The sequence below is a fragment of the Neltuma alba genome, unplaced genomic scaffold, assembly GCF_004799145.2.
Source record: "Neltuma alba isolate B1F8T4 unplaced genomic scaffold, ASM479914v2 tig00005505_pilon, whole genome shotgun sequence".
Lineage (NCBI taxonomy): Eukaryota > Viridiplantae > Streptophyta > Magnoliopsida > Fabales > Fabaceae > Neltuma > Neltuma alba.
The window spans coordinates 75,829-100,707 of NW_021634135.1; the positions used below are offsets into that span (position 1 = coordinate 75,829).

General features: G+C 33.5%; 4 protein-coding genes across 6 annotated transcripts; 2 read left to right on the forward strand and 2 right to left on the reverse strand.

Annotated features, from left to right (window-relative positions):
- Positions 1-793: 793 nt before the first annotated feature.
- Positions 794-4,470, reverse strand: LOC114747892 (gamma carbonic anhydrase 1, mitochondrial-like). The gene is made up of 5 exons (XM_028936235.1): positions 4,213-4,470; positions 2,952-3,095; positions 2,538-2,663; positions 2,311-2,462; positions 794-1,311 (listed from the first exon to the last, which is right to left on the reverse strand). The coding sequence occupies exons 1-5, from the start codon at positions 4,325-4,327 to the stop codon at positions 1,033-1,035; spliced, it is 816 nt and encodes a 271-aa protein (XP_028792068.1). The 5' UTR covers positions 4,328-4,470; the 3' UTR covers positions 794-1,032.
- A 1,633-nt stretch (positions 4,471-6,103) lies between these two features.
- On the forward strand, positions 6,104-9,142 carry LOC114747893 (protein RER1B-like). Of its 2 annotated transcripts, XM_028936237.1 has the most exons (5): positions 6,104-6,173; positions 6,351-6,454; positions 6,627-7,001; positions 8,799-8,979; positions 9,094-9,142. In XM_028936237.1, exons 3-5 carry the CDS (start codon positions 6,652-6,654, stop codon positions 9,112-9,114), a joined length of 552 nt encoding a protein of 183 aa, XP_028792070.1. In that variant the 5' UTR covers positions 6,104-6,173; positions 6,351-6,454; positions 6,627-6,651; the 3' UTR covers positions 9,115-9,142. The 2 variants fall into 2 exon arrangements, with proteins under 2 accessions (XP_028792070.1, XP_028792069.1); XM_028936236.1 differs by lacking the exon at positions 6,104-6,173 and having other exon boundaries at positions 6,188-6,454.
- Positions 9,143-10,620: 1,478 nt separating this feature from the next.
- LOC114747888 (uncharacterized) lies at positions 10,621-11,317 on the forward strand. The gene is made up of 2 exons (XM_028936233.1): positions 10,621-10,732; positions 10,857-11,317. Exons 1-2 carry the CDS (start codon positions 10,621-10,623, stop codon positions 11,090-11,092), a joined length of 348 nt encoding a protein of 115 aa, XP_028792066.1. The 3' UTR covers positions 11,093-11,317.
- A 10,029-nt stretch (positions 11,318-21,346) lies between these two features.
- LOC114747896 (uncharacterized) lies at positions 21,347-24,793 on the reverse strand. Of its 2 annotated transcripts, XM_028936242.1 has the most exons (8): positions 24,557-24,793; positions 24,089-24,349; positions 23,807-23,980; positions 23,605-23,711; positions 22,681-22,976; positions 22,182-22,303; positions 21,938-22,040; positions 21,347-21,854 (listed from the first exon to the last, which is right to left on the reverse strand). In XM_028936242.1, exons 1-8 carry the CDS (start codon positions 24,680-24,682, stop codon positions 21,811-21,813), a joined length of 1,233 nt encoding a protein of 410 aa, XP_028792075.1. In that variant the 5' UTR covers positions 24,683-24,793; the 3' UTR covers positions 21,347-21,810. The 2 variants fall into 2 exon arrangements, with proteins under 2 accessions (XP_028792075.1, XP_028792074.1); XM_028936241.1 differs by having other exon boundaries at positions 21,347-22,040.
- Between the last annotated feature and the right edge of the window lie 86 nt (positions 24,794-24,879).

Here is a 24,879-nt window from a genome sequence, read left to right on the forward strand (position 1 = left end):
AAAGAAAATGTTCATGCCTTAATATGCCATCAATAAAATTGTACTACCTTCGATTCTTAGTATAAGAGTTAGTTAACTAATTTAAATAGATTAAGAAAATTAGTTAAATTAGTTATTTGTAATAACTAGGTATTGTCTTTGCTAAAATACCCTTACTAATTAAATATCATGAAACATTTAACATATACAACTATTATAAGAACTAACTTTTAAAAAAATAGATAAAGATAAGAGACAACTTAAATTAAAGTTTATATTCAAGACCAAATTAATAGTCAAACTAATTCTTATATTTATATTTAGGATCAGAGCAAGTGTTAACAATTTTACGAACATGACATCAATCAAAGAACGTTAGTGACATTAACAACTTTGAGAACCTAACATCAACTATGGTTTTTTTTTTTTTTTGCACCAGACTGACATCAACTATGGTTAATCGCATCAACGATTTTGATAATTTATCAGTTTCTTCTTTCCCTCTCTCGCTACATCATTTTATTCTTCACAAACTTCTTCATCCCCACTAAGGAATCAATTAGAGATCAGTAGATTGGTTCAAATGTCGTTTATAAGCTCAACCGTTAGCACCTACTCCCTTACTCGTGGTTCTTTTTTTTTGGTCTTTTTTTTTGGGGGGGGTGTTCCAAATGAAAGTCACAAGTACACACGATTAAGATACACCTGCCCTACTGTAGTAAAGTCACTATTATTTCAACGTCACTTTATTTCAACGACAACTTCATAATTTAATAATCACCTGAATCGGATTGCAATAAACATAAAGGACTTCTGTTTCCAAAGTATAAAGTAAAACTGAAATATTAGGGAACCATTTATCCCTAGACTGGGATAGGAGATGCATGTCTAGCCTAATCCACGTCTGATATTATTAAGAATGACAATAATCCCTCTTTCACAAATTCCCAGAGAGCAAAAAAAAAAAAAAAAAAACACAAGAATATCCCTCTTGCTTTGATGCCACTTACAAGATTGTGATTGGAAGAAACATTCTTTGAGGCGAACTCATTTTTAAGAAGCTTTTTGTGCATTATTAGGAAGAACATTATCCGGTAGAGTAAGCTCTGGAGGGACTTCACGAACAACGCCAAGCATTGCATCGTACTCTTCATCTTTGCGTGCAAATTTCTTCCTCAGCACTTTTTCAAACTCAATTTCGTCAAAAGACTTGGCATTTTCAGCTGCATGGACCTGTGCAAGGTTTGTATAATTGGTGGCCGATTGTGAGATAAATGCTATCTCTTCATCGGTGAGCTTCCTCAGGAACTTAGCCGGATTGCCTCCCCACACCTGCACCAAAGGCAAGCTTGTGCTAAAGAAAGAAGCATGACTGAGTATTTCTTTTCATCCCACAACACATATTGACTTCTTTCTTTGACCTAACACAACACATACTGATGACTCTGGTCTAAAAGACCATTGTTTTACAAATAGAATCACAAGCACTTGTTAGGATAACATCATCATGTACTCAAATAGCTTCTATCTTCTACTCTATCCAACCTCGTAATAATGCTGCAGAAGGCATCCAAATGATTTCTACAAAGCTGACAAGAATATGAAAATCTACTTTTAAAATTGAAATCCTTATAGGAAGTTAAATTAGAAACATGACATTGTACCAAACGATATTTCTGAAACCAGACTGATTCTTGAATCGATGAAAGGTCTCCACTTCATAATTTATCGAGCTGAATGTAGTCACAGCACAATTTAACCAATTACGATATATACTTATGTGATACTCCTCCGGTCCTTAATATAAGACCTATTTAACTAATTTGATTAGATTAGGGAAGTTAGGTAAATTAGTTAATTATAAGAAATATGATATATTTTTCTTAAAACACCATAATCATCTCTCTTAATATCCTCACTCCCTCACTTACTTGATTATGGTTGAGGGAGTATCTATAAGGGTAATTTAGAAAAAAATGATAAATATAAGAAATAGGTTTTATATTTAGAATTAAAATTAACTTAACAATTAGGTTCTTCAACCACCAATATCTCTATTCCAACAGCATTTTGACAAATCAATTATGACTTGAGAGTATTACTAAAGATATTAACAAGAGTGTCGCTAACGGATGTACAATTTGTATTATAGAAAAGTTAGCTTCTGGAGGTTATGCTTCACATGGTTAGTATTACGCTGGTCAGCTAGACAATAAACGGGAAAAAATTGTAAGAACAATGAAGCAGAAAGAAGCGTGAGTTCTCTCTCTGTTCCATGAATAGGATATAAGTTTTAGACAAAGGAAACTGATGTGATTACTAAAAGCATACCTCTCCGCAGGGAATCCTAGTATTCTGTCTCACAAGGGCTCCAGCAGCAACCATAGCATTTTTCTCAACAACGACACCATCAAGTAGTGTTGCACCCATACCAACAAAGGCCTCATCCTCAACAGTACAGCCATGTAAAACTGCACTATGACCTACCCAGTGCAAAGCACAAAAGCTGGTTACAATATAGTAGTGTGATTATTCATTACAGAAGAAAAATTACTCACCAACAGTAACATTGTCCCCAATAATAGTTGGCAACACCTTCCCACTTAAATTTGACTTTGCCACATGGACCAAGGAGTTATCCTGTATGTTAGTCCCACTTCCAACACTGATGCTGTTCACATCACCTGCGCATGATGTGAGCATCAAACATTACCACCATGCGTATCTACAAAATATAGACCTGACAGAATTTCATGATTTGATTTTCATTAGATAATCAAAGATACACAGGTTCCCAATATATGAAAGCTGCTGAGCTAAAGCTTTCTTTTCTTTTTTGTTTCTCTCTTTTCAGCAAGGGTACCCCATATAAAGTCGTGCACAACAGGTTATTGAAAAAGATTGTAGAAGCATTTGATGCGTGAAATCTTTAGAATGCTTTTACTTTCCATTGATCAAGCAAACAACCTTACCTCTCAAGACACATCCATACCAAATTGAGGACCCTCTTCCAACTTGAACATCTCCAATGATGGAGGCACTTGGTGCAACAAAGGCCTCCTTATCAACTGCAGGAGCCTTATCAAATATGTTCATCAGAGTTCGATGCCTAGACACTAAACAAAAAAAAAAGAAGAAAGAATAAGATCACTTTACATGTTTCATGGTATAACGAAAAACTGGTGAAGGAAAAAAAAACCATAAACAGAGACCAGAAAAGGAGGTGTTTGTGTGCACACACACATAAAGCAAATCATTTCATTTTCTTCATATATCCTTCAATTTCATGAAGCAAAAATGATTAAAAGAGGAGGAAAAGGTGATCATGCGAACAAAAAAAATGAGGGCAAGTTAACAAATTAAGAAAACTTGAGAGTCTAAGAAAGATAATGCATTGCTGGGTGGTGGTTGATCATAGGAGCAAAAAATCTCGTAATTAGTGTGTCCTAATCTAGCTAATATGTCAGCAGTTGAGTAGTATTCTCTGAGGGTGAAATATACACAAACATTCCAATTTCTGGAGAGAGCAAATCTGGCTTCTTCAATAAAATCAAAATAAGGGCGGTCAAAGATAGTTCCTCTCATGATCAGTTTTAACTGTGAACAGAGTCCGTGAAAACAGTGATATGCCTCAAACCTTTCTCCTCTCATGAGCAAATTTAGTTTTAAAGCACTGTAAGTCTGTGACCACAATTTGATATGTAAAAGAAAGGAATACTAAAACAAGCTATTGTCAATCATCAATATTAATCACATAATCTCATTCAGGGTTGCTGACTGGAAACTTCCGATGCCAGAAACAATCCTTTGATGACTTGATGTGTTCATCGTACTAAATTGTTCGTCTCAGTATTATGGCCCAAAAGCTTTCGGTATGACCGGTCTCTCACTGACGTCTCAATGTGGTCGGAGACAAAGAAAGTAGAAGCACAGACTATTCAACAAAACGACATGAGATAAGGTATTATCTCATATTTAGAATGAACACCCCTCGTCATCCCTGCAAAGTCTATTCAGCAGCGCGATTCCAAATGTGATTCAACTAGCATTGATCTATGACACCAATTACCAACTTTGTAAAACTACGTTGACAAAAAAGAGACAGCACTTTTATAAAATCGACCAAAAACATCTACCTTGAAAGGGGGATTATAGATTTTTCCGATTCACAAACGAACTGAATAGGAAATTGGATCTGCAAGCTCAGAAAGAGAGGATTAAAGAAGGGCTTACGCTGTTCTTGGAAGTAGTAGTTGCCCTGGAGGCGACAACCGAGCCGATCAATAGCCTGCCCAGTCTCACGAATCCAGAATCCTATGGTGTATATTGCTTTCCCTAAAGTTCCCATATGCAATTTCCACTTTTGACTACCAGTGGAGTAGCAAAGAGATACAAGCTTCTGCAAGTTCAAGCTCTGTTTGCGTTCGGCGTGCTCGATGTGTAATCGAAGAAGGAAATGGAGGATAGCGTTAAGAACCAGAAGGCATCCTCCTCCTCGCAGTTCCAGTGGTAGGGTAGTATATTCCGTATAATGGGGAGGGCAAAATGGGGTTTTAAAATTGCTAGGTACATTTCATGAAATTTGAATTAACATTCTGGGTCAATTCTCATGGATTAAAGTGTAAATTTACTTCAAAAATTATAAATTTATTCTAAAAATTTTTACTTACCAATATTAGTTATTCAAAAGCATTTTTTTATACAAACTTATTTTAAAAAATTAAAATGACAATAATATTATTTCTTATATTTTAAAATATTAACTATTAATATAATTATTTTAATATTCACTATTTTAATATTCAGTATAAGTATTTTAACAAGAGGGATAATATTACTACTGTTTTCAACCCTCAGGATAAATTTGCAACTAAATAAAAATATTCAGGACAAATTTCTATATTAATCCTAATAATATTAACTTATTATACTACAAATATAAAAAGGAAAAAAATCAACGTGGTTCAGTGTTCACTAATTATTAAGAGTTTTTTTTTTTTGGGTAAAAAGATACTAAGACTCTTTTAAAAATACTAAAGGATAAATTACGGCAGGTGAATTTTAAAATATCAAATTAGACCCTTTGTACTATTTTGAAATTTTAAAATATTGTGAATTGACAACATTGTCCTCACTTTCAGTGATTACTTTCATATAACTATTAACTACTTTAATTTAATTATTGACTACTTTTGTTTTCAAATGTGATTACTTTTATATAGTTATTGACTATACAAGAACAGTAAATAACTAAACAAAAAGTAGTCACTAGATGTCCAACAACACTTAATGTATTTTTTGAATTTTTGAAACAAAAGTAGTCAATAACGAAATTAGAGTAGTCAATAGTTAAATAAGAATAGTCACCAAAATTTTAAAAATAAAAATAGTCAATCGTAATATTAGAATAGTCAATAACTAAACAAGAGTAGTCATCAGGGTGTTAAAAACAAATATAGTCAATAACTAAAACAAGTAGTTAATATAGAAAAAAAAAAGTCACCAGAGCTCCAGCAACCCGTCACCAAAGTTTCGACGGCCAGAAGTGCTTAGAAATGCTGAGATGACAGTATTTTAAAAGAATTGTAAGAAAAATAATAAAAGTATTTGTGTAATTTTACAAGATTTAAAAAATTTCAAAATGGTCAAGAGGTTTGAATTGAAATTTTGAAATTTACGTACACTGATTTGTCTTTAATAATTTTTAGGGTATTTATTATTATTGTTATTATTTTTTTGGATACAAATTATTAAGACTTTTTAATAGGTAGTATTACCTCTGGTCTTTAATATAAGATCTTATTTGACTTTTATCTTATAAGACCCTAATCCACTTTGTCTCTCATATTTATTATTTTTTCTAATATAATCCTTCTAATAATAGTAATTTTAACTAATAAACTTGATTACCAAGAATATTTAAAAAAAAAACACATATTTATTACAAATAACTAACTTAATTTATTTTTTTAATTTTTTTAAATTAATTAATTAGTTCTTATAATTAAAACAGGAGATAATTTATTTTTTTCCAAAGTCTTGAATCTCAACTGGAAAACGGTTCGTTTCCGTATCCCGAAGGAAGCAGCCCATCAAAATTCTGAAATGGTATGGATTGGTGGAAAACGACCTTTGGTTCATTTATCGAAAGTCCAACAACAACCGACCTTGGTTTGCTTCCAATTTCTTTGAGGGTGAAGCTTTCACTCTGCCATTTATTGATCATTCGATGGACTTCTATTCGGATTTTGTCGAGAATAATCTAAAATCTTACCGAAATCTTATTTGTTTATTTCCCCTGTTGTAAGATGTAAACTTCATCATGATTCGTCTTACCAGTGGATTTGATGAAATTGATTGATTGATTGTAGGGCTTACATAAAATTGAACCCTGTTTCGAACGCAGAAGGCTGTAAACTTGTCGGTGGTGTTCAAGCTTACTCGGCTATACTTCTGGCTGAATCGTTGAGAAAATGTATGGTTTTTTTGTTCGCAGTTTCCCCCCCTCCTTTACTCTTTCTAATTAGGGAGCAAAATTTTTTTTCCCGGGATTGCATTAATATTGCGATTATGATTCACACGCATTGCGAAATATTTTGTCATCCTGGTTTTCTGAGGGCGTTGAAATTTTCTGTGGGACATAACAGCTGGAGCTTACAAGACTAGCTTTTCATGGAAGGAGCTGGAAGCGATATCCCCTCCGTTGTCGCACCTCTTGCTCAATGGAGGAATGATTTTTCTAGGGCGTTTCAGTACTATTTGGATCGTTCGACTCCTCACACAGTTCAGAGGTGGCTGGGAACTCTTGTTGTGGCCGCTATTTATGTATTAAGGGTTTACTACGTTCGGGGGTTCTACATTGTGTCCTATGGCCTAGGCATCTATATACTGAATCTGTTGATTGGTTTTATGTCGCCCAAAGTTGATCCTGAGCTCGAAGTTTTGGACGGGGCTTCATTGCCTACTAAGGACTCAGATGAGTTTAAGCCATTTGTTCGTCGCCTTCCTGAGTTCAAGTTCTGGTAATATCTAATATGACCCTTACTGAAGTTATTATGAAACTTTTAGCTAGCATGGTTCTTTTGTTAATGCTTACGTTGGGGTAGCAAAGTGGGCAGTGAGGATGCTTTAGGATAATGTTGGTTCTGTTAGTTACGTATATGCTGTCCCCATTTCTAGGAACTCTGATGAAGTACCTCAGAATATTGGTGTATTTATTGGTAATTATGTTGTTTAACCAATGAGACTCTTGCAGGATAGTTGAGTTTTTTTTATTATTTAAGCTGATCACATGATGAATCTTTGCAAGGTATGTCAATTTATAAACTTCAGGAAGCTTCATTTAGTTTGCGAGGCCCCGGAGAGTAATCAACTTAAAAATTTGTACAAGGACAATTAGCTCACAAAGAGGCAACCAATAAACATTTGTCATACTCATTGTATGTGCTAACTTCTTTAATCAAAATCGCTGAGGACAGAATGATCTGGGACTTTCTCTGGCTGTAATTGAAATTGAATGCTAGTTGAAGGAGCTGTAAGAGGCTACGGTTTTTTCCACCCTTCCCATTGATGTTGTGATTTTTGAACCTTGGGTTGGGATGCTTCATTTCATGTTGAATCAAATGTGCTAATTTGATCAGAGCATGTTGGCGATGGAAATGAAAATTATTAGAAATTTGTGCTTAGCGTATGCGAAATGCTCAATCCATACCTCCGGGTGGTTATAGGACAATAAATTATTACCATATTGAAAATGAGTTCTCCCTTCACAACCTTCTCCATTGTCTAGAGTAGAGGATTCCTATTATCATAAGGTTTCCCTTTCACTTATTTCTAAAATGTGTGGCATGCAAACTAGCTGTGGAGTTTCTATTTGTAAAGATAACAGAGAAGGCTGGACATGATTAATCATTCATCTTATTATTAGTTATCTACCTATGTAGGCTTGACATATATTCACCCGTGCATGTTGGACATTATTGTCAGTCATTGAGGAGTCTATTTTAAGTTCTGACACACTGAGACGGTCTTGGATGTTCATAAGCATACAGTTTAAAGCAATCACTTCAGATTCTTTGTGCTTATATCTTTTTTCTTAATAAATAGAAGAAACTTTTCGGTACTTGTAATTAGCTTCTTTAGATTCATTTGTCTTTGGTAAACAAGCTTCTAGTTCTCGGACCTAAAGATAAGTTTGCCGACCAAAAGGTTTTTTATACCTATATATTAAAGGTTTCTTTAAGTAATCTTGTTATAAAAGAACGACTAAACTTATTTTCGTGTATGGTATGGAGTCTGAGCAATGTGTTACATGGTCTATGACTTGTGAATAATGCATTAGCCTTTATGTTATATACATAATGATATACTCCTCCGGTCCTTATTATAAGACCCAATTTGACTTTTTATTTGGTCCTAATTATAAGACCCAATCCATTTTGTCTCTTATATTTATGCATTTTTTTCCAAGATAATCCTTCTAATAATGATAGTTTTAGCCAATATACTTAATTAGCAAGGATATTTTAGGAATGACAACACTTATTTATTATAAATAACCAACTTAACTTACTTCCTTAATCTCCTCAAATAAGTCAATTGGGTCTTATAATTAGGACCGGAGGAGTATTTATTTAGAGTTTATTTAGTGGGAAGCTTTTTGGAAGCTTGAGTGGATTCAGTAATTGTCCCCTTGTCACTAGTCTTTTATGGTGGGGGTGATAGGTCACTTGCTTTTATTAAATTGAACTTCTGCAACAATATTTTTGAATGGAAGACTCTGATATGTTGTGTTGATTTTGAATTAATTCATGTACCAGGTATGCCATAACGAAGGCTTTCTGCATTGGCTTTCTTATGACATTCATATCTGTGCTTGATGTCCCTGTTTTCTGGCCCATACTTCTCTGCTATTGGGTTGTCCTCTTCATCCTCACAATGAAGCGCCAAATTATGCACATGATTAAGTACAAGTATGTCCCTTTCAGCATCGGAAAGCAGGTGAGAGCTCTGGCTTTTTGGCATTTTTAACCATAGGCAACCCTGACTTGATTTCTATCTGATCATCTTTAGTCTTCCTAATTGAGTGAATCCTTTTTTGTTTATTCCTGACAGAGGTACTCAGGGAAGAAGTGAGCCATTCCAGGGACTGAAACTTTGAAGCTCCGTATGTCCGGACAGGAAATCAGTTTAGGTTGTGGGTCTTTAGAAGTTTTAGTATATATGTAGGTCAATCATTCGTAAGAAGTAATAGATGGTTTGTTAATTGATGGACTCTGAATTGTGATTCCAAGACTTACTTTTTGAAAGACTTATCTGCCTATGTTTCTTTGTGTGTCCAAATATCCTGGCTGTGTCTTGATTGAGAAGGGAGTTATGAAGTTCAAGCTTTTGGACTTGTATAGGGTTTGGATATTGGAATGTTTACTTGTTTGCTGGCAGGATAAGGTAAAAAGAGGATAGAAGAAATAGAAGTATTCCTCTAAAATGTTCGTGCGATTTGCATGCATCCTGATGCGGTTGACATTGAATTTGGATCTTCAGAAATTAAATATATGGGCCTGATGTTCTAGGTAATGTTGTAACAGTGGAGTTAGATATCAAATTTAACCACACAAAACAAAAGAGGTGGGTAATGAATCAATGTTTTAACCGTTACACTTCTAGTCCGATAGAGATTAAATCTTAAGTCCAAAGTAATTTGGAGAGACTGAGCTTATGCATAATAATAATAATAATAATAATAATAATAATAATAATATACACATACAATAAAATAAACAAAATAATTGACATGAATTTTCAATATATACAGGCAATGTTTTATTTTATTATTGGTTTTTTATTTAAGAATATATAATAAGTATTTAAAGTCTTCCTCCTGAAAATTAGGAAGAAACAAAGAGTCAAAACCCCACATCACTTTTCTATGTCAAAACAGCCTATTTTGTCATCACATACCACCTCCGGCTCTTAATATAAAAATTAATTGACTAATTTAAGTAGATTAAAAAAATTAGTTAAGTTAGTTATTTTTAATAAATAGATTTTATTTTTCTTAAAATATTCTTGCTAATCAAGTGGATTGGTTAGAATTATTATTATTATTACAAGGACTATTTTGAAAAAATAAATAAATATAACAGACAAAGTGGTTTAGGGTTTTACATTTAGGATAAAAATAAAATTAAAATGAGCGCTTATATTAATGATCGGAGTTAGTATTTGAAAACAATGTTTCTTCTTTAGATCTTTTAACCCTAATCGTACTTTTATAAAGTTTGCTTTCTTTTCATTTTTTGGCTGCATGGGGAGATTCTCCGTTGAAGAATTGGTCCAATTAAACCAGCGGTGTCTACTAATAACAAGCACCCCACAACTGCGAAAACAAATGGCCAGCTTTTAGTTGTTAAACCCTGACTCTGCATGTAATAATAATAATAATAATAATTATAATAATAATAATAATTACATAATTATCGAATGGGATACTAAGTTTTACATTGTATTATACAAATGTTGTTTAAACATGGCCAGCTAAGAAAATCATCTTCCCCATCTCTCCTCTCTGCGAACCACCGGATTCTTGTCTTACATGCCCCACAAAGTTCAGTCCTTTACTTCTCATTATTATTCCAACAAATGAGTGAAAGAACCTTAATTCCAATATTCATCTTCTGGGCTTTTCTCACAATCATCACTCCCACACTTGTTCTCTTGTCAGAGAATTCAAAGCCAGACTTTGATTTATATGGTAAACATGTCCACCGGCCTTCAAGAATTTGCTATATTTCTCTTGCAGGCTCACATATATGTCATCCATACCTGAAAGTTTCTTTCTTTCTTCCTCTCTCTCTCTCTCTCTTTCCAATCTGCAGGGAATTCAACGGAGGTGGCACCGCCGTGGACCACGGTTGCAGCAGCGGAGGAGTTAGCCCCTGCACCAGCACAAGCACTAATTGTATCATTACCGACCGGAGCTAACTTGACGGCGGTCGGCGGCCATAATGGAAGTGTTGCAAGCAATAAAAGTGATGATGGACTTGCACAAGTGTTTCCCAGAAAACACCTCAAGCAAATGAAACTCCCATCCACACAGCTGGCTAGCAGCTGATGAGAATGGCTTTGGATCTCAGGCTGACGATCTGATGTGCTCAGGAAGGAAGGAATATTGCAAATTGGTGAGATAAAACGTTAATTTATTGTAGCTTCTTTCTTTGAAGTTTAGACGTTTTATACAGTGGCTTGGCATGGGTTGTTTAGCAAAGCGAGAGAGTTTTTTCGACTATTGGTTTGAAAATGGAAGATGGCAACACAATTAGACAAAAAAGCCTCGGAGTCGGCCAAAGGCCTTGGGGTTAGGGGCATGGATGCTTCAAAAGGAAGACATCGCGGATTCTATTCTTTGTAAAATATTACTCTTCCGGTCCTATTTATAAGATAAAGAAAAAAAATATGTTTTAGTCTTATTAACAGGATATTGAAAGAAATTTTTTATATGGATATATAATTTTACCCTTCATTTATTATTGTGTTAAGTTTGTTTATATGAGATATGATGCATATTACATAGGGTAAATTTGAAAAATTGTTAAATTTTAAATTAGAGTTAATAAAGTTTAAGGTTTTTACATGTTAGAAATGATTTATAAATAGGACCAGAGGAGTAACTTAGTATTTACATCTTGGGTTCAAAAAGTATGGATTAATTTTTTTGATTTTTGAAAGTTTTTTTTTCTTCAGGAAATTACAAACCAGACTAATCAGATCGGGAATTTGAGAACCCATATGGGCGGCTACCCTACCACTTGCACTGCTGCATACCCAAAGGATCAAGCCTGTGACCTTTGGTTAAACTGGAATAACCCCTTACCCGTTGATCCAAGTGCTTGGTGGTTAGTGAAAGTATTTTTTTTAAAAAAATATAGCTGCACAAATAACACTAGGGACAATGACAAAAAAAAAAGCTGAAATTTTATAAATGTCAAATATTCCGTCAATAAAAATTTATTATCATTTGTAAATTCAGACTCATCAATACCGAATAAAGTTGTATTACCTGATTTGGTATTTGTAATTTTCAGTTTTTTTTAGTTATTCTCCCATAACGCTATGCTTATTCAGAAAGAAAAGGTCCATGAAAATCTGATTGGTGTAAATATGTGCTTAATATATTTATTTCATCTTATTAGCCTTTCACAGTTCACCTGACTAGTCACCGGCTTGTAAGTATGAGAGCTTACAACTACTTTATGAGGACATCGTCTCCTTATTACTTGCCCATTTTTTCCATTTCACTCTGTGTTATTCATGCTTCTCTATTTTAGTATGCTAATATGTTAAATGCTTATGTCGTGTGATATAATGGAAGTTGTTTTAATTTTAACAAAAAAATAAACAAATAATTTATTTATTTAATTTACCTCATCTCCCAAAGCCTGTGCCGTGTGGGCTTTTTTTTTTTTTGGGACTTAAACCTCTGCACTTCACCAAATCATATATTTACAGATAAAATTTTTAGCCTTTTTAAAATAAGAAATAATATAATTTTTGGTCCTTTAAATTTTTTTTTATTAGTGTTATCTCTCAAAGTTTTATCATTAATCGTCATAATTCAATTAAAATTTGGACCATTTTGCTTGTTGAAGGATCAAAACCTATGATTTAAAAGTTAAGGGACTAAAACTAAATTGATGACAAACTTGAAGGATTAAAAATTTATATTAACTCTTAAAATAATAATTGTTTACCAATATTGGAAATTAATAATCAAATAAAAATGTATAATATGTTAAAGTCTATAAATTAGATACAATGCGTTTTATGCAAGATAAAGGGAAAGAAGGAAGGAGGTAAAAATGGAAGAAACACAGATGATAAGATGAAAGAACTAATGTGGCACAAATTTATTAAAAATAATAATTTATCAAAAATGTCTATAATTTATAAAGACTTAAGTACGATCATTAAAATAATAATGACTCAAACATAAATAAAATAAAAGCTAAAGTATATTATTTGTCCTTTAACTTTCTATAATATTTTAATTTGATCTTTTAATTTTAAAAAGTATGTTTTTATAATTTAATTTAAAATTTTTTAACAAAAAATGATGATATTGAAATTTTGAATGTTGACAAACCATTCTCAAATACTAATATATCAAGTTTAATTTTCAAAATAACCATAATTATTAAAAGATCAAATTAAAATCTTGTATACAGTTAAGGAATTTAAAGTATACTTTTACCTAAAATAAAACCTAAATGAAAATTAAAATAAAAAACCCTAACTTAAGCTTCAAGTAAACAAGAACATAAAATAGTAAACAATCTATTAAAGCCTCATAGGTCATAGCAAACCATAAAAAAAATAAAAAATAAAAAAAATCATGAAATAAATTTCCTAATTTCCCATCAACAAGTTATCTGGAAACTCTATACATTGCAATCGTCCATCATATCCATTATCATAAATACAAAAATTTTATCAAATTATACTATTCCTAAGTCATTTACAGTTTGACTCACTTCAAATTCATATAATCCATGCAAAAACGTGTGTAGTAAAATATAAACATAAAAAAAAAACAAATGATATATATATCCAAGCGATGAAAAATCTATAAAAAATAAATCTTTATTATATGTGTTATTATATGTGTTTTAAGTTGCCTTATTCAGATGGCCATAAAATTACATTTTTTGTGAATTAATATTTTGTGCTATATAATTTATTTTTGGGTTAACGTGCAAATTTACTCTAAAATTTTTTTATTTTGGAACGCTAGGTTTTGGGAAGCTTTTTTTGTTTGTTATAAAAGTTTAAAATCACAGCAATGTGCCTATAAGCCTCATTGTAAATTTTCAGGATTTATTGACGGTAAAAAAACTTTTTTTTAAGGATTTATTTTTTAATGGAATTTATTTATTTATTTTTTTAGTATGTCATGCACATGTTGCCACGTCATTTGGAGCTCACCTCCCGAAGCGTTACACGCTCTGTAAAACGTGGCGCGATGTGTGAAGCCAGTAGACCCCACATCCAGCCCTTTATGACATTCAAAAAGCCCCAAATATTGCCTTCGCTCTCTTCTTCCTCGGGAGCTGGATTTTCTGCTCCGAGTAGCCTCAGGTGTGGTAACTACTTCTACTTCCTTCTCTTCGATTCCATTGCCTTTCTGTACTCCTTTCTCTTTGTTCTCTTAACGCAAAATTCTCTTCAATTTCAATGTGAGTAGCGTCGTTTTTGGGTTTCTCGGATTATTCCAAGCTCTCACGATTGATTTTTCGCGTCAATACCGACTCCAGTCCGGCATTTCTGTGTTTTGAATTTATCTTTATTTCGTTTCTAATGTCAGCTTCTTCGCATTCTTGGATTTCTTCCCTTATTCTCTTGAGGGTTTTTTGCTTTCTTCTGAATCTTCTAGATCGGGTGTTTCTTGAGTTTCAATCACTTTTTTTGTTTCGTCATGAACCACTTTTCTTTCTTTCTTTTTTTCGCTTCTCGATAATGCGTGCGTTCACACGCATTACCATTGCTCATGCTCTTCAATTTCTGGGTTTTGAACTTTCTTCTTCTCCAATGCATATATCTATATTAGAATGCAACATGGCATGGGGTTGTTTCTTGTGTTCGTTCTTTCTTGCAAGAGTTCGGGCATAGATTTTGTAATGGCAAACTGATGCTTTTATCTCTTAAGTTTCTTTCTCTGCTTTCGGGCGTCCTTGATTGTAGTGGTGAGGATCATACAAAGTTGAAAACATACACTAAGAGTTTTGTGGGTTTAAAATTAAAAAAAAAGTTTCATAATAACTAGATGATTTTTCTGTATGCTTGTAAAGAAGAATAGAAGTATCTTTGCTGATTCTTCAAGCTCGCAACTTGCATTTCGGTGTATAACAGACTTAATAGAGATGTGACTAATTTAATCTTTTTCTGTATTCTTCCAATATCTTTATTGCGCCTCAACATTCGTTGCCTTCAATTTGTTTGAGTTTCATTCTAATGTTTACTTTTTAAAATACTGATGATTTTTTTTTGCAAAAAAAAAAAAAAAACACTGATGATTTTTGTCTCTGTGATGTGTCTTCCTTTTCAAAGCTGAATTGCCCAAGTAATGGCAATGGACAATTTGAACGAGGAGGACAAGCTACAAGCTTCTACTTCTCTGCCACAAAGGAATCCAGAACAAGGGTGTAATTTATTGACCAACGATTCTGCTAACATTGATGGGGTTGGTAGTGACTGTCGACATAATGATAATGTGCCTTCAGTATCTCGGTCTCATAACAGGGAAATAGTGCCAAGTGGGGGAACTTAATGACTAATTCCTCCCAGATCAATAACCCTAGCAATTTTCATATGCATCGTTACCTACATGAAGGAGATCATCAATCACTCTTACATAGACCAAATTCAGGATTTTTATATCAACATGCTCCCTTCAATCTAAATAGTTCTGAGAGGCTTGACAGTGGTAGAAAAGCTGCAATTGTTGGAAATGGTTCAGGTGGAAGACCACAAGTCCTCAAGCCTATTGCAAAATCAATGGATGGTAATATTAGTCAGCCTCCCCTTGGTTTGAATTTTGGAATGCCTATGTTTAGCCCTAACCAAGGTGCAGTTTCATTGAATTCTCCTGAAAAGCTTGAGGAAAGACATACGACTTCTAATTCTAGAAGCAACACTAATGCGGGAATCAATACTAAACTCTTTGGAATCAATCTTGCTGGTGAATCAAAGAGGGGAATTGTTCCTCCATTTAGTACTGATCACTCTAAAATGGATAGCAGAAGATTCCTACACCCTGATTTTGACATGAATGGTGCCTTTTCTGGTTCTCAGAACAACAATGAAGCCATATATGATTTACCTCAGAATGCAGATGCCTGGATGCACAGCACTGATAATTACAATCGTAGACCCGGTGTAAGATTAGGGCCACCATCATTACCATCAGACAGCAATCAGATTATGCAGTGTGACATCAAACAGACCGAAGCTAGTGAATGTACGGTTTTCTCTTCACCTGGGATGGTAAGTAATCTGCCTTTGTCTGGGCAACCACCAGAATTAATTGTAGACCCGGTTGTAAGATTAGGGCCACCATCATTACCATCAGACAGCAATCAGATTATAAAGTGACAATAAACAGAGCACAGCTACTGAACGTACATTTTCTCTTCCCCTGGGATGGCAAGTAACAGGCCTTGTCTGGGCAACTACCAGAATTTAAAGTGAACTCAAGTGGGAAGTTCCCATTACAGTCTTCTACTTCTCCATGGGTGTAGCCATCGGAAGAACTAGTGGGATGGATCCTTCAAGTAAGTGCTGTGATGCTTAACTCCATATTTTCTATTTGTAGGCATTGATATATCTTGCGATTTGCATCTCTATATAATTGACCCCTTTGTTTTCTCATCCAAGCAGGCACCTATTTTATCATATTCAGTTGTTCCATTGTCACCAAATTGAATTTGGCTTTTGACTTGTGCTACTTCATTTTGTATGTTTCAAGAATATACTTTGGATCATCAGAATTTTTTTATTTAGTTTTTATGTATTTAATTCCAGAGAACAGATTTAGTGTATCTCTGAGAAGCCTGCCTCAGTAAAAAAAATAGTTTGTTAAAAGGAGCATGTCATTCATTTCATGCACCTAGGAATACTTTTGCATATATAAAACATGTGATTTTGGCATCATTGAATGATCAAGGTGGGATAATGTGGTTACTAGTTGGTGTTCATAATTAATTTCAGGTGGTTGGCTCAACACAGGAGTCTAACACATTTCTTGGATCTATTCTTACCTCTGTTGAATATCTTAAGCGTATTAATTACAATGGAAAACATATTTAGATTTATGTAATGACAGAAATAAGCTGTAATTATTTCAGATCTAGGAATGCAAACTGGAATGAGGAATATGATTGCTCAAGTTTCTAGGCCATCTGTTAGATCCTCTCTTAAGAGAGGCGCTTCCGAACCACAATCATCCCTTGTGCAGGCTCGTCAGAGGAAGGCTCTAATGAATCATCCAGTCATTCCTCCATCTATTCCAACTTGGACTGGATCGGCTCCTTTAATGCCTAACACAACACAAACAATTTTTCGCTCAAGCCACAAAGCCATACCTCTCACACCTCAAGCCACCGGCTCTACTGTTCACCTGCCCATTTCTACTTGGGTCAATACTGCTTTACCAGCTCCAAACACATCACAGACAATTCCTCCCTTAATCCGTGCAGCTCCATTTCTTCCAGCCCAAGCTTGTGCTGCTATACCACCTCCACACTGTGACAAGAGAATACCATCTGTCCCTTCTAGGTCTCAGATCATATCTCGCCACGCCAACAATTGAGTCGGTCTCTACCCTGCCCACACCAACCACCAATGACTCGGTCTCTACCTCGCCTACGTGGGAGGCCTCCCCCATCATGCCATCTCCACCCAGGGTTGTTCCACCTACACCCAGGGTTCTTCCATCTTCTTTTATCAAACTCAAAGGTACTGTTTTCCTTATTTCTTCTCACAACGTGAGTTTTCATAAATCGAATGATCAATTCCCTTGCATTTTAAATTTCATTTAAGTTTTGGGGAAAATGGATTTCTTTGGTTTGATTCGTTGTATATACTGAACTGCATCATTTTCCTTGCCTATCCAGTTGAGCAGGCGTCAAAACTAACTCATAACAATAATAAAAGAAGGATGCTGATACATGCCACCTTTGTAATGTGAATTTTGCTTTCATGAAAGGCCTTTACAGATTGTTCTTATGCTATATCTCTTACTCCAAAAAAAAGGGGGGAGAACCATTCACTGGTAGAACTACTTGAGCTGAGAGTTTATATTATGTCATGAAAATGTGACATTTTTCATGTCCACTGTAAAAAGTAACAAATAGGTCTTTTAAATTTAGCCAAAAAAGAACCATATTGTTTTTATAATTCAATTATTTAGTATTCCATCCACAATGTCTGAACTCTTGACTTTGTTCAAGGTGAATCCATTTTTTTTATTTCATTCAACCCAACCACCATCAGGGCTTGATAGTCGATACTTATTTTTACTTGATATCCTATCCTTTGAGTTATTGCCCTGGTCATGTTGAAGTGTACTTTGCACATATGAAATGTTGAGTGTATTAATTAAATCTTCTAATATGTATACAACACTAATTTCTAATTGTGAGGAAATTATAAGGTGGTGCAGATGAACCTCCTGGGCCACTTGGATACCAATGCCGCTTGTGCAAGAGGGATCTATCCTTCGCACCAGAAGGACCCATTTCGCAGCCATTTCCGCCACCTGTTTCGGCTGTTCTACCTTGCGGCCACACCTTTCATGATGACTGCTTGGAGAAAATAACTCCTAAAGACCAAGCAAAAGATCCTCCATGCATTCCCTGTGCCCTTGGTGACTAGGAATCCAGTCCTTTTCTTTTTGTTTCAATAAGCAATTGTAACTAGGTATAGAAGGCGAAACATAGAGATATAGAGAATTGGAGTAGAATAGATACAAGTTAATGTCCTGTATGAGGTTGTTATAACTGTCATCTTACATGGAGGGTAGATTGGTGAGGCAAATATAATGCTTGAGTGCCTCGGCCTTTTATATTTTTTCCCAAAAGAAAATATATGAAAACCTCAGTCCATATTGGAATTTGGTCCTTCTGGTTATTTCTACCTCTATAGATGTCTTTGGATCCTTTATAGTTCTAGAGGAGAAAATAACTCAATTTTAATCGATATGACCAATCTTATTTAAGTGGGTTGCTAAATCAGTTATTTTACCACGACATCTGAATTATTCCGATCAAATTTAGATGGCGTAGATTTTATAATATTTTTTATATTTTAAAATTATTTTAATTTTGAAAATGTACAGAATGTAGTGTAAAAGTAACCTCTGGAATGTCAATAGTTAAAAATTAATGATTGATAATAAAAATAGGGTTAATTAATCTACAAGTCCTTATAATTTCAACCAATTTTGAATCAGGTCCCTATAATTTTTTTTCTTTTTATCAAGTCCTTATACTTTTGCCTGTTTTTAATTAGGTCCTTGCATTTATTTTTCTTTTTAGCAAATCCTTATAAGTTTACCTTATTTTTAATTAAGTCCCTGAATTTTTTATTCTTTATTTTATAAATTCTAATAGTACTATTCTATAAACATAAAATAGTATATATTATTTAATATTAGTTTATAAACAATAATATTCTAGAAATAATGAATTATTATAATAATTTTATTTTTTTAACAAAAAAATTAATTGTTCCAAAAAAATTTCCTGAATTAATTATTTATATTACTTATTTTTATTATATAATTATTAATTTAATTTAATTATTAATATTTTATATTTCAGTATTAATCTATTTATTTAAGTTTATGTTTAATTAATAAATAAAAATTAAAACTACATGGACATATTAAAAATTTAGTGAAATTATAAGGACTTAATAAAAAGAGAAATAAATGCAAGGACCTAATTAAAAACAGGTAAAAGTATAAGGATTTAATAAAAAGAAAAAAAACTATAAGGATTTGATTCAAAATTAGTTAAAACTATAAGGACTTGCGGATTAATTAACCCATAAAAATAAAATGAAATAGACAAAAAATCTGGGTTGTAATAAAAAAATAATTCTGTATAGGTATTTAAACAATTAAATGTAATATTATTCAGAAACTGTAGAATAGAATTATTTAAACAATTATATAAATAACTATCATGATACTAGCATGAATAGTAAATATTATGATAGAGATGTGAATTTATATTGTGAACTCAAATGTAAATTTGTAAGAAATTATTTTTATTAATAAATTGATATTACAAGTATATAATTAAATAATTAAAATATAATAAATGACAACAATTTCATTTAAATATATTTTAAATTCAAATGATTAGAATTAAATCCATCAACCTTCATAATGTACCATATTCAATAAAATTTTTTTTATAAAATTAATAGATAAAGTTACTAAATTAAAAAATTTAACATAAATTTAAGAATAAGTTAACATGGTTTTGTAAATTAAAAACGATGAATTTAGTGAGTAAACTCATAAATTCAACTAAGTTTGCAACAAACACAAAGTAAATGGACACAATTTTGTAAAGTGTAAAACAAATAGGAATTTGACAACAACGCTGGCAAGATTTCACATCAGATACTCCCAACGCAGTCTTCTCGTATCATGTAAACTAATGCATAAAAGCATTATGCTTTGCCGTTAGCCATTGTTTTAGAAGAAAACAAAGAGAATAGCTCTGTGGCATATAATATTCTTCTCATTTTAAATATAAAATCAATTTTACTACTTTTGATCATAATTATACAAGTTAGTTGACTAATTTGAGAAAATTAAGGAAATAAATTAGTTATTTAGCATAAATATATATATATGTTGTCTTTCATAAATTATCCTTACTAATCAAGTGTATTAAGTAGAACTACCATTATTAGAAGGATTATCTTGGAAAAAATGTATAAATATGAGAGATAAAGTGGATTGAGTTCTTATATTTAGGATCAAATAAAAGTTAGATAAAATATTATATTAAAAATTAGAGGTAATATAATATAAATTATATTACAAAATGAGTTTTATATTTAGAACCGTAATAAAAAAAAGCATGGTTGGAGCAGGCTGTGGATTGCTATGAAACTGTTCTCAACAAGAATCCATTTGGGCAATTCGTTAACGTGGTGTTGGGGGAATCATGAAAAACGGCTAAGGAAAAAAAAAAAAAAAGTACTTTGACACAAATGTAAATCACATATCCATTCATATTTCTGTCGGCATTCTTCTTAAATGTAAATAAAAATATTTAAGTGAAACTGTGAGTGATGAAATCACACATTTGGCTGAAAATTCTTTTCGTATTAAATATTCTTTTATACATACTAAATAAATGTATTTCTTTTATTGAGAATTGATTTAACTTATTTTTAGAATATGAATCTATTCTAATTTTTCTGAGTAAAAATTTAGAACTTTAGATGGGGATGATTGAAAAATATCGTATTAATTTTTAAAAAATTCTATTTTTAATTTCAGTGGATATTCTGATATTGACAATCTTAATTTATTTTCTAAATTGAAGGTGTAGTTTTAACAGAAAAAAATCAATACTCCTACAAAAAGTTTAAACTATATCAGCGTCTTAGATTCTTTTCCAATTGCAGACATTACTTTGAGAATATTATTATTAACAATACCTATAAAAGTTGCTCCTGCTTGAAGAAGCTTTCCAAAATTAAAATTGATTAACAAGACCTATAAATCATGTTTAACACTAACTGTACTACAAGATAGATTGAACGGACATAAGGGTTTAACAAGACTAACTATTGAACGTGAACTGACAGAATTGTTTATGAGGGTTTAACAAGTAATCTCATTGCTCAAAAAACTCGAAAATAACATTATAATTGACAAGTAATATCACTTTTGCTTGAAAGTTCCTGTTTCGAAATTTTATTAGCCAGTAGGACCTGAATCCAAACACCAATGTTGTCTGTGTGCGATTCGCACACATAGTACCGATGCCTTCTTTTTGCGTATAAAAAGGCATCAAGTTCTCATGCTAGTAAAATTTTTAAACAACCATCTTTTTAACCAATTTTCCCTATCACTTTAGGCCCTTTGGTAATTTTGCCAAGAGCCCAAGAATTCCTGGACAGTGTATGTTGGGATGCTTCTAAGCTTGCTTTGATGGATCATCAATGCATCATCACTATCTAACTTGGTTACTAGAGTCTTCTTCTGAGATGTGAAGCAAAAACTGAGGCAGAGATGCTATTCTTGGAAGATCAAGAAGCTCCCCAACTGATTCCTTCCTGGGAAAGCCATTTCCCTGCTTATGGACAGAAGCATCACTTTGCAAACTACTTTTGCTTTGTGAGGCTAATGTAGAATTCATATCAATTACTTTCTCATCACTATGTGCTTCAAAACCTTTGTTGCTTGGTAATTGGCCTTGTGTTGTTGAAGGATAACTCTGAAGGAGGCTGCAAAATGAGTTGACCCTTGACCTGACCAACTGTTCATCAGGTGATTCAGTAAGTTCACAGTCACTGAACAAATATTGTGGAATTTACATAAAAACTGATCTTCTATTTTGGTTGGGAATGGATTTATTAGATGTCATCTGTTTTGAAATGTGATGTTCAATCTGGCTTACTAGTTCTGTCATGGATATAGATGGTTGAAGTCCAGGCAATTTTACATGGCTCAAATTGCTCAGAAATCTTGACGCATTAGCCTCTCTATTCCAGAATCCATTGGTTTCATGGGTGTTCTTAACTGCAAATGAAATAAAGCAACCTGAGTGCTGTTACACAGGGATATATGTAAGCAAAATTCACAGAAAAGTGAAGAGTAGATAATTGTTTATGTCATTAAGAACTGCATTTCATCTCCTTTTTTTACTCTTCAAAACATAAAGTACGATTGTGAACTAAACTTCACAGATCAGTAACCAGGTCAACTAAGAACTAAAATAAAGGTTCACTCATCATTTTACTTCATCTATCCTTCATTTTACTAACAATTTGCCTAGTAAAAACAAACAGAATTATCTTGACGATTCGAACGCTGTAATCTAAATGATGAAGTATTTTCCTGGATTTTCACTGCAGCAAATAGAAGCACTAAACTTGAAGCCAGGATTATCATCTCACCTGAGCTAGGTGAAGTGTCTGAGGAATTGTTTTCAACAGCTATACCCAGAAGATTATGTTCATATATTGAGGAAGATGAATGAACTGCAGATGCTGATTCTAAATCCTTCAAGCCAAAGAAACCGGCCTGGTCTTCACGTTTTCTATCAAAATCATCTCCAATTCTGGATTCAAAATATGGACAACCCAACACCATATTCGGCTGTTGACTTAAAAAGTTAAGACGATGATCACACTGAATGAGCTTCTCAAAATGCTTGCCTAAGAATCCTTGTGGGCATTGTAGAAAATGTTTCCTACAATAGTAATGATAGTGTATGAGTGTGAATTAAAAAAAAAAATGCGGTAGCAATGATACTCGGGTTGAAATTAAATCAGTTGCCTCTGGAAAAAGGTATGTTCGTTATGCTATGCAAAAGGTTATGTTTACATGTAAGTTCTTGAATCCTCTCTATAAAACCCATAACTACAGAGAGAAATTTCAGTTGAAAGTCACACTGACACAGTTAATTAGAGCCAATGTTAATCAACTAAGGCACACATTATTATATTATAATATAATCTTTCAATCCGTAGCCAGGACAGTGATGTCAAATTTATAGTCTAACAAAGACGACCATAAAGAGAGAGGGAAAAAAACAAAGACCAAAACCATTCTTCTCCGGGTCCATCCATGACAGTTTATCTGTATTTGCTTTCAGAATATTACTATTCATTTCAATGTATGTTTTTCCTTTATAGGTTTATTATGGAGAATATGTCATTTCATTCCGATGCAGCACACTTCTTAATCACACAAGGTAATGGAGTCAAAAGTAAAAATTGACAAGACAGATATCATGAATCTATTTCAATATACTTAATAGAAAATTTAGGAGTGACCAGTGAACCAGCTGGATGCCAATACATGAGTGCGGTTAGTACCTATGTATGCTAGCTTGTCCACCAGTAAAGTCTGATGTTGTCTGCCACAAGGTATGCTTCCTAGGTTGTGGATTGATCTCCTTAAAAAATAGGGGTCTTCTAGCCAGCTACGACAATCAGGAAACCAACTTAGCATGGGAAATTAAATAATAGTGGTGAAATGAAATATATCAGCAAGAGAGGCAGAGCAATGAAACTTTACCACTACTTCCAGTGTTCCGGGCCCATTCTCAGGGTAATTAGCATTAAGAGCCATGATATCAGACCAAGGAATTTCAATCTTACTCTTAAGACCACCATCAAGAACTTCCCATACGAGCTTGTGCTTCGCATAATAGCACTTTGCCACCAAATCTCCTTCATGTCTTGACTTGCACTGCAACCCATATATTTTAACTGAAAAGATAAGATTCTATATATATATATATATATATATATTGATTATGTTTTTGTTCATTATTGTTTCCGGAAGTTTTCATCCTACCTCCCAAGTCCCAATTCTTAAAATGGATGCAGGAAAGTTCGACGCCTTGAGCTTAGCATCCAACGCTGCCGTCGCTTTAATAACCTTGCGATCTTCCTCGTTTACATCCGCTATTCTGGAATTATCTTCTTTGGAGAGTCTCATTTGAATCAAATCCAAAAGCGACGGGCTCTTCCGGAGACGCAAACCCAGCGGGCTTGGCTCGTTGAGCGAATCGCATGAAGTCGGCGGAACCGGAACGAAGTCATGGTTCGAATTCCACTGTCGAAAAAAAGATGAAGAAAAAGGAAACAGAGATCAAGTCACAGTTCATCCCCAGTATAAAACAACTTGAAAATCTCACACACAACAACAATCTCATGAAGTTATGAAAATGACGAGTTTCAGAGAAATAGCATTAAAGCTCAGATTTTAGATTTAAACTCAGAGTATAATAGAAAATTAAAGAAAAATGAACAGAATTCAGACCTCGGGAGAAGAATTTAATTTGGGTCGCTTCCGAAGGGAGCCAAAAAGTTCTTCATTCCCAGAATCGTGAAGCTCCAACTCGAGCTTTTCAAAGGAGTAGTTGCTGGATTTCATGAACTGAACCATGAAGCTGCGCTGAAATTCAAGAAGTCGCAGAGCGAGAAGAACGTGGAAAACTAGCAGAGTTGGATAACGACGGAAAGCATGTATGATGAAACACACATATATACATAAAGAAGCTTTCTGTTGAAGCACTGTGGCTTGCAATGCCAGTGGCGGGCGCTTCAAAATAGAACGAGAGATTCCACGAGTTGTGAGTGCCA

Bases quoted from the DNA above. Each gene is read 5' to 3' on its own strand.
- LOC114747892 (XM_028936235.1), bottom strand. From the start codon at position 4,327: ATGGGAACTTTAGGGAAAGCAATATACACCATAGGATTCTGGATTCGT. The intron at 2,664-2,951 runs GTAAGGTTGTTT...CATCATGCGCAG, and splicing joins GTATGGATGTGTCTTGAGAG to GTGATGTGAACAGCATCAGT. The intron at 2,463-2,537 runs GTGAGTAATTTT...TGCACTGGGTAG, and splicing joins TGGGGACAATGTTACTGTTG to GTCATAGTGCAGTTTTACAT.
- LOC114747893 (XM_028936237.1), top strand. From the start codon at position 6,652: ATGGAAGGAGCTGGAAGCGATATCCCCTCCGTTGTCGCACCTCTTGCT. The intron at 7,002-8,798 runs GTAATATCTAAT...TTCATGTACCAG, and splicing joins CTTCCTGAGTTCAAGTTCTG to GTATGCCATAACGAAGGCTT. The intron at 8,980-9,093 runs GTGAGAGCTCTG...TATTCCTGACAG, and splicing joins CTTTCAGCATCGGAAAGCAG to AGGTACTCAGGGAAGAAGTG.
- LOC114747888 (XM_028936233.1), top strand. From the start codon at position 10,621: ATGAGTGAAAGAACCTTAATTCCAATATTCATCTTCTGGGCTTTTCTC. The intron at 10,733-10,856 runs GTAAACATGTCC...TCCAATCTGCAG, and splicing joins GCCAGACTTTGATTTATATG to GGAATTCAACGGAGGTGGCA.
- LOC114747896 (XM_028936241.1), bottom strand. From the start codon at position 24,682: ATGGTTCAGTTCATGAAATCCAGCAACTACTCCTTTGAAAAGCTCGAG. The intron at 24,350-24,556 runs GTCTGAATTCTG...TTTTTTCGACAG, and splicing joins AATTAAATTCTTCTCCCGAG to TGGAATTCGAACCATGACTT. The intron at 23,712-23,806 runs GTAAAGTTTCAT...TGATTGTCGTAG, and splicing joins CCGGAACACTGGAAGTAGTG to CTGGCTAGAAGACCCCTATT.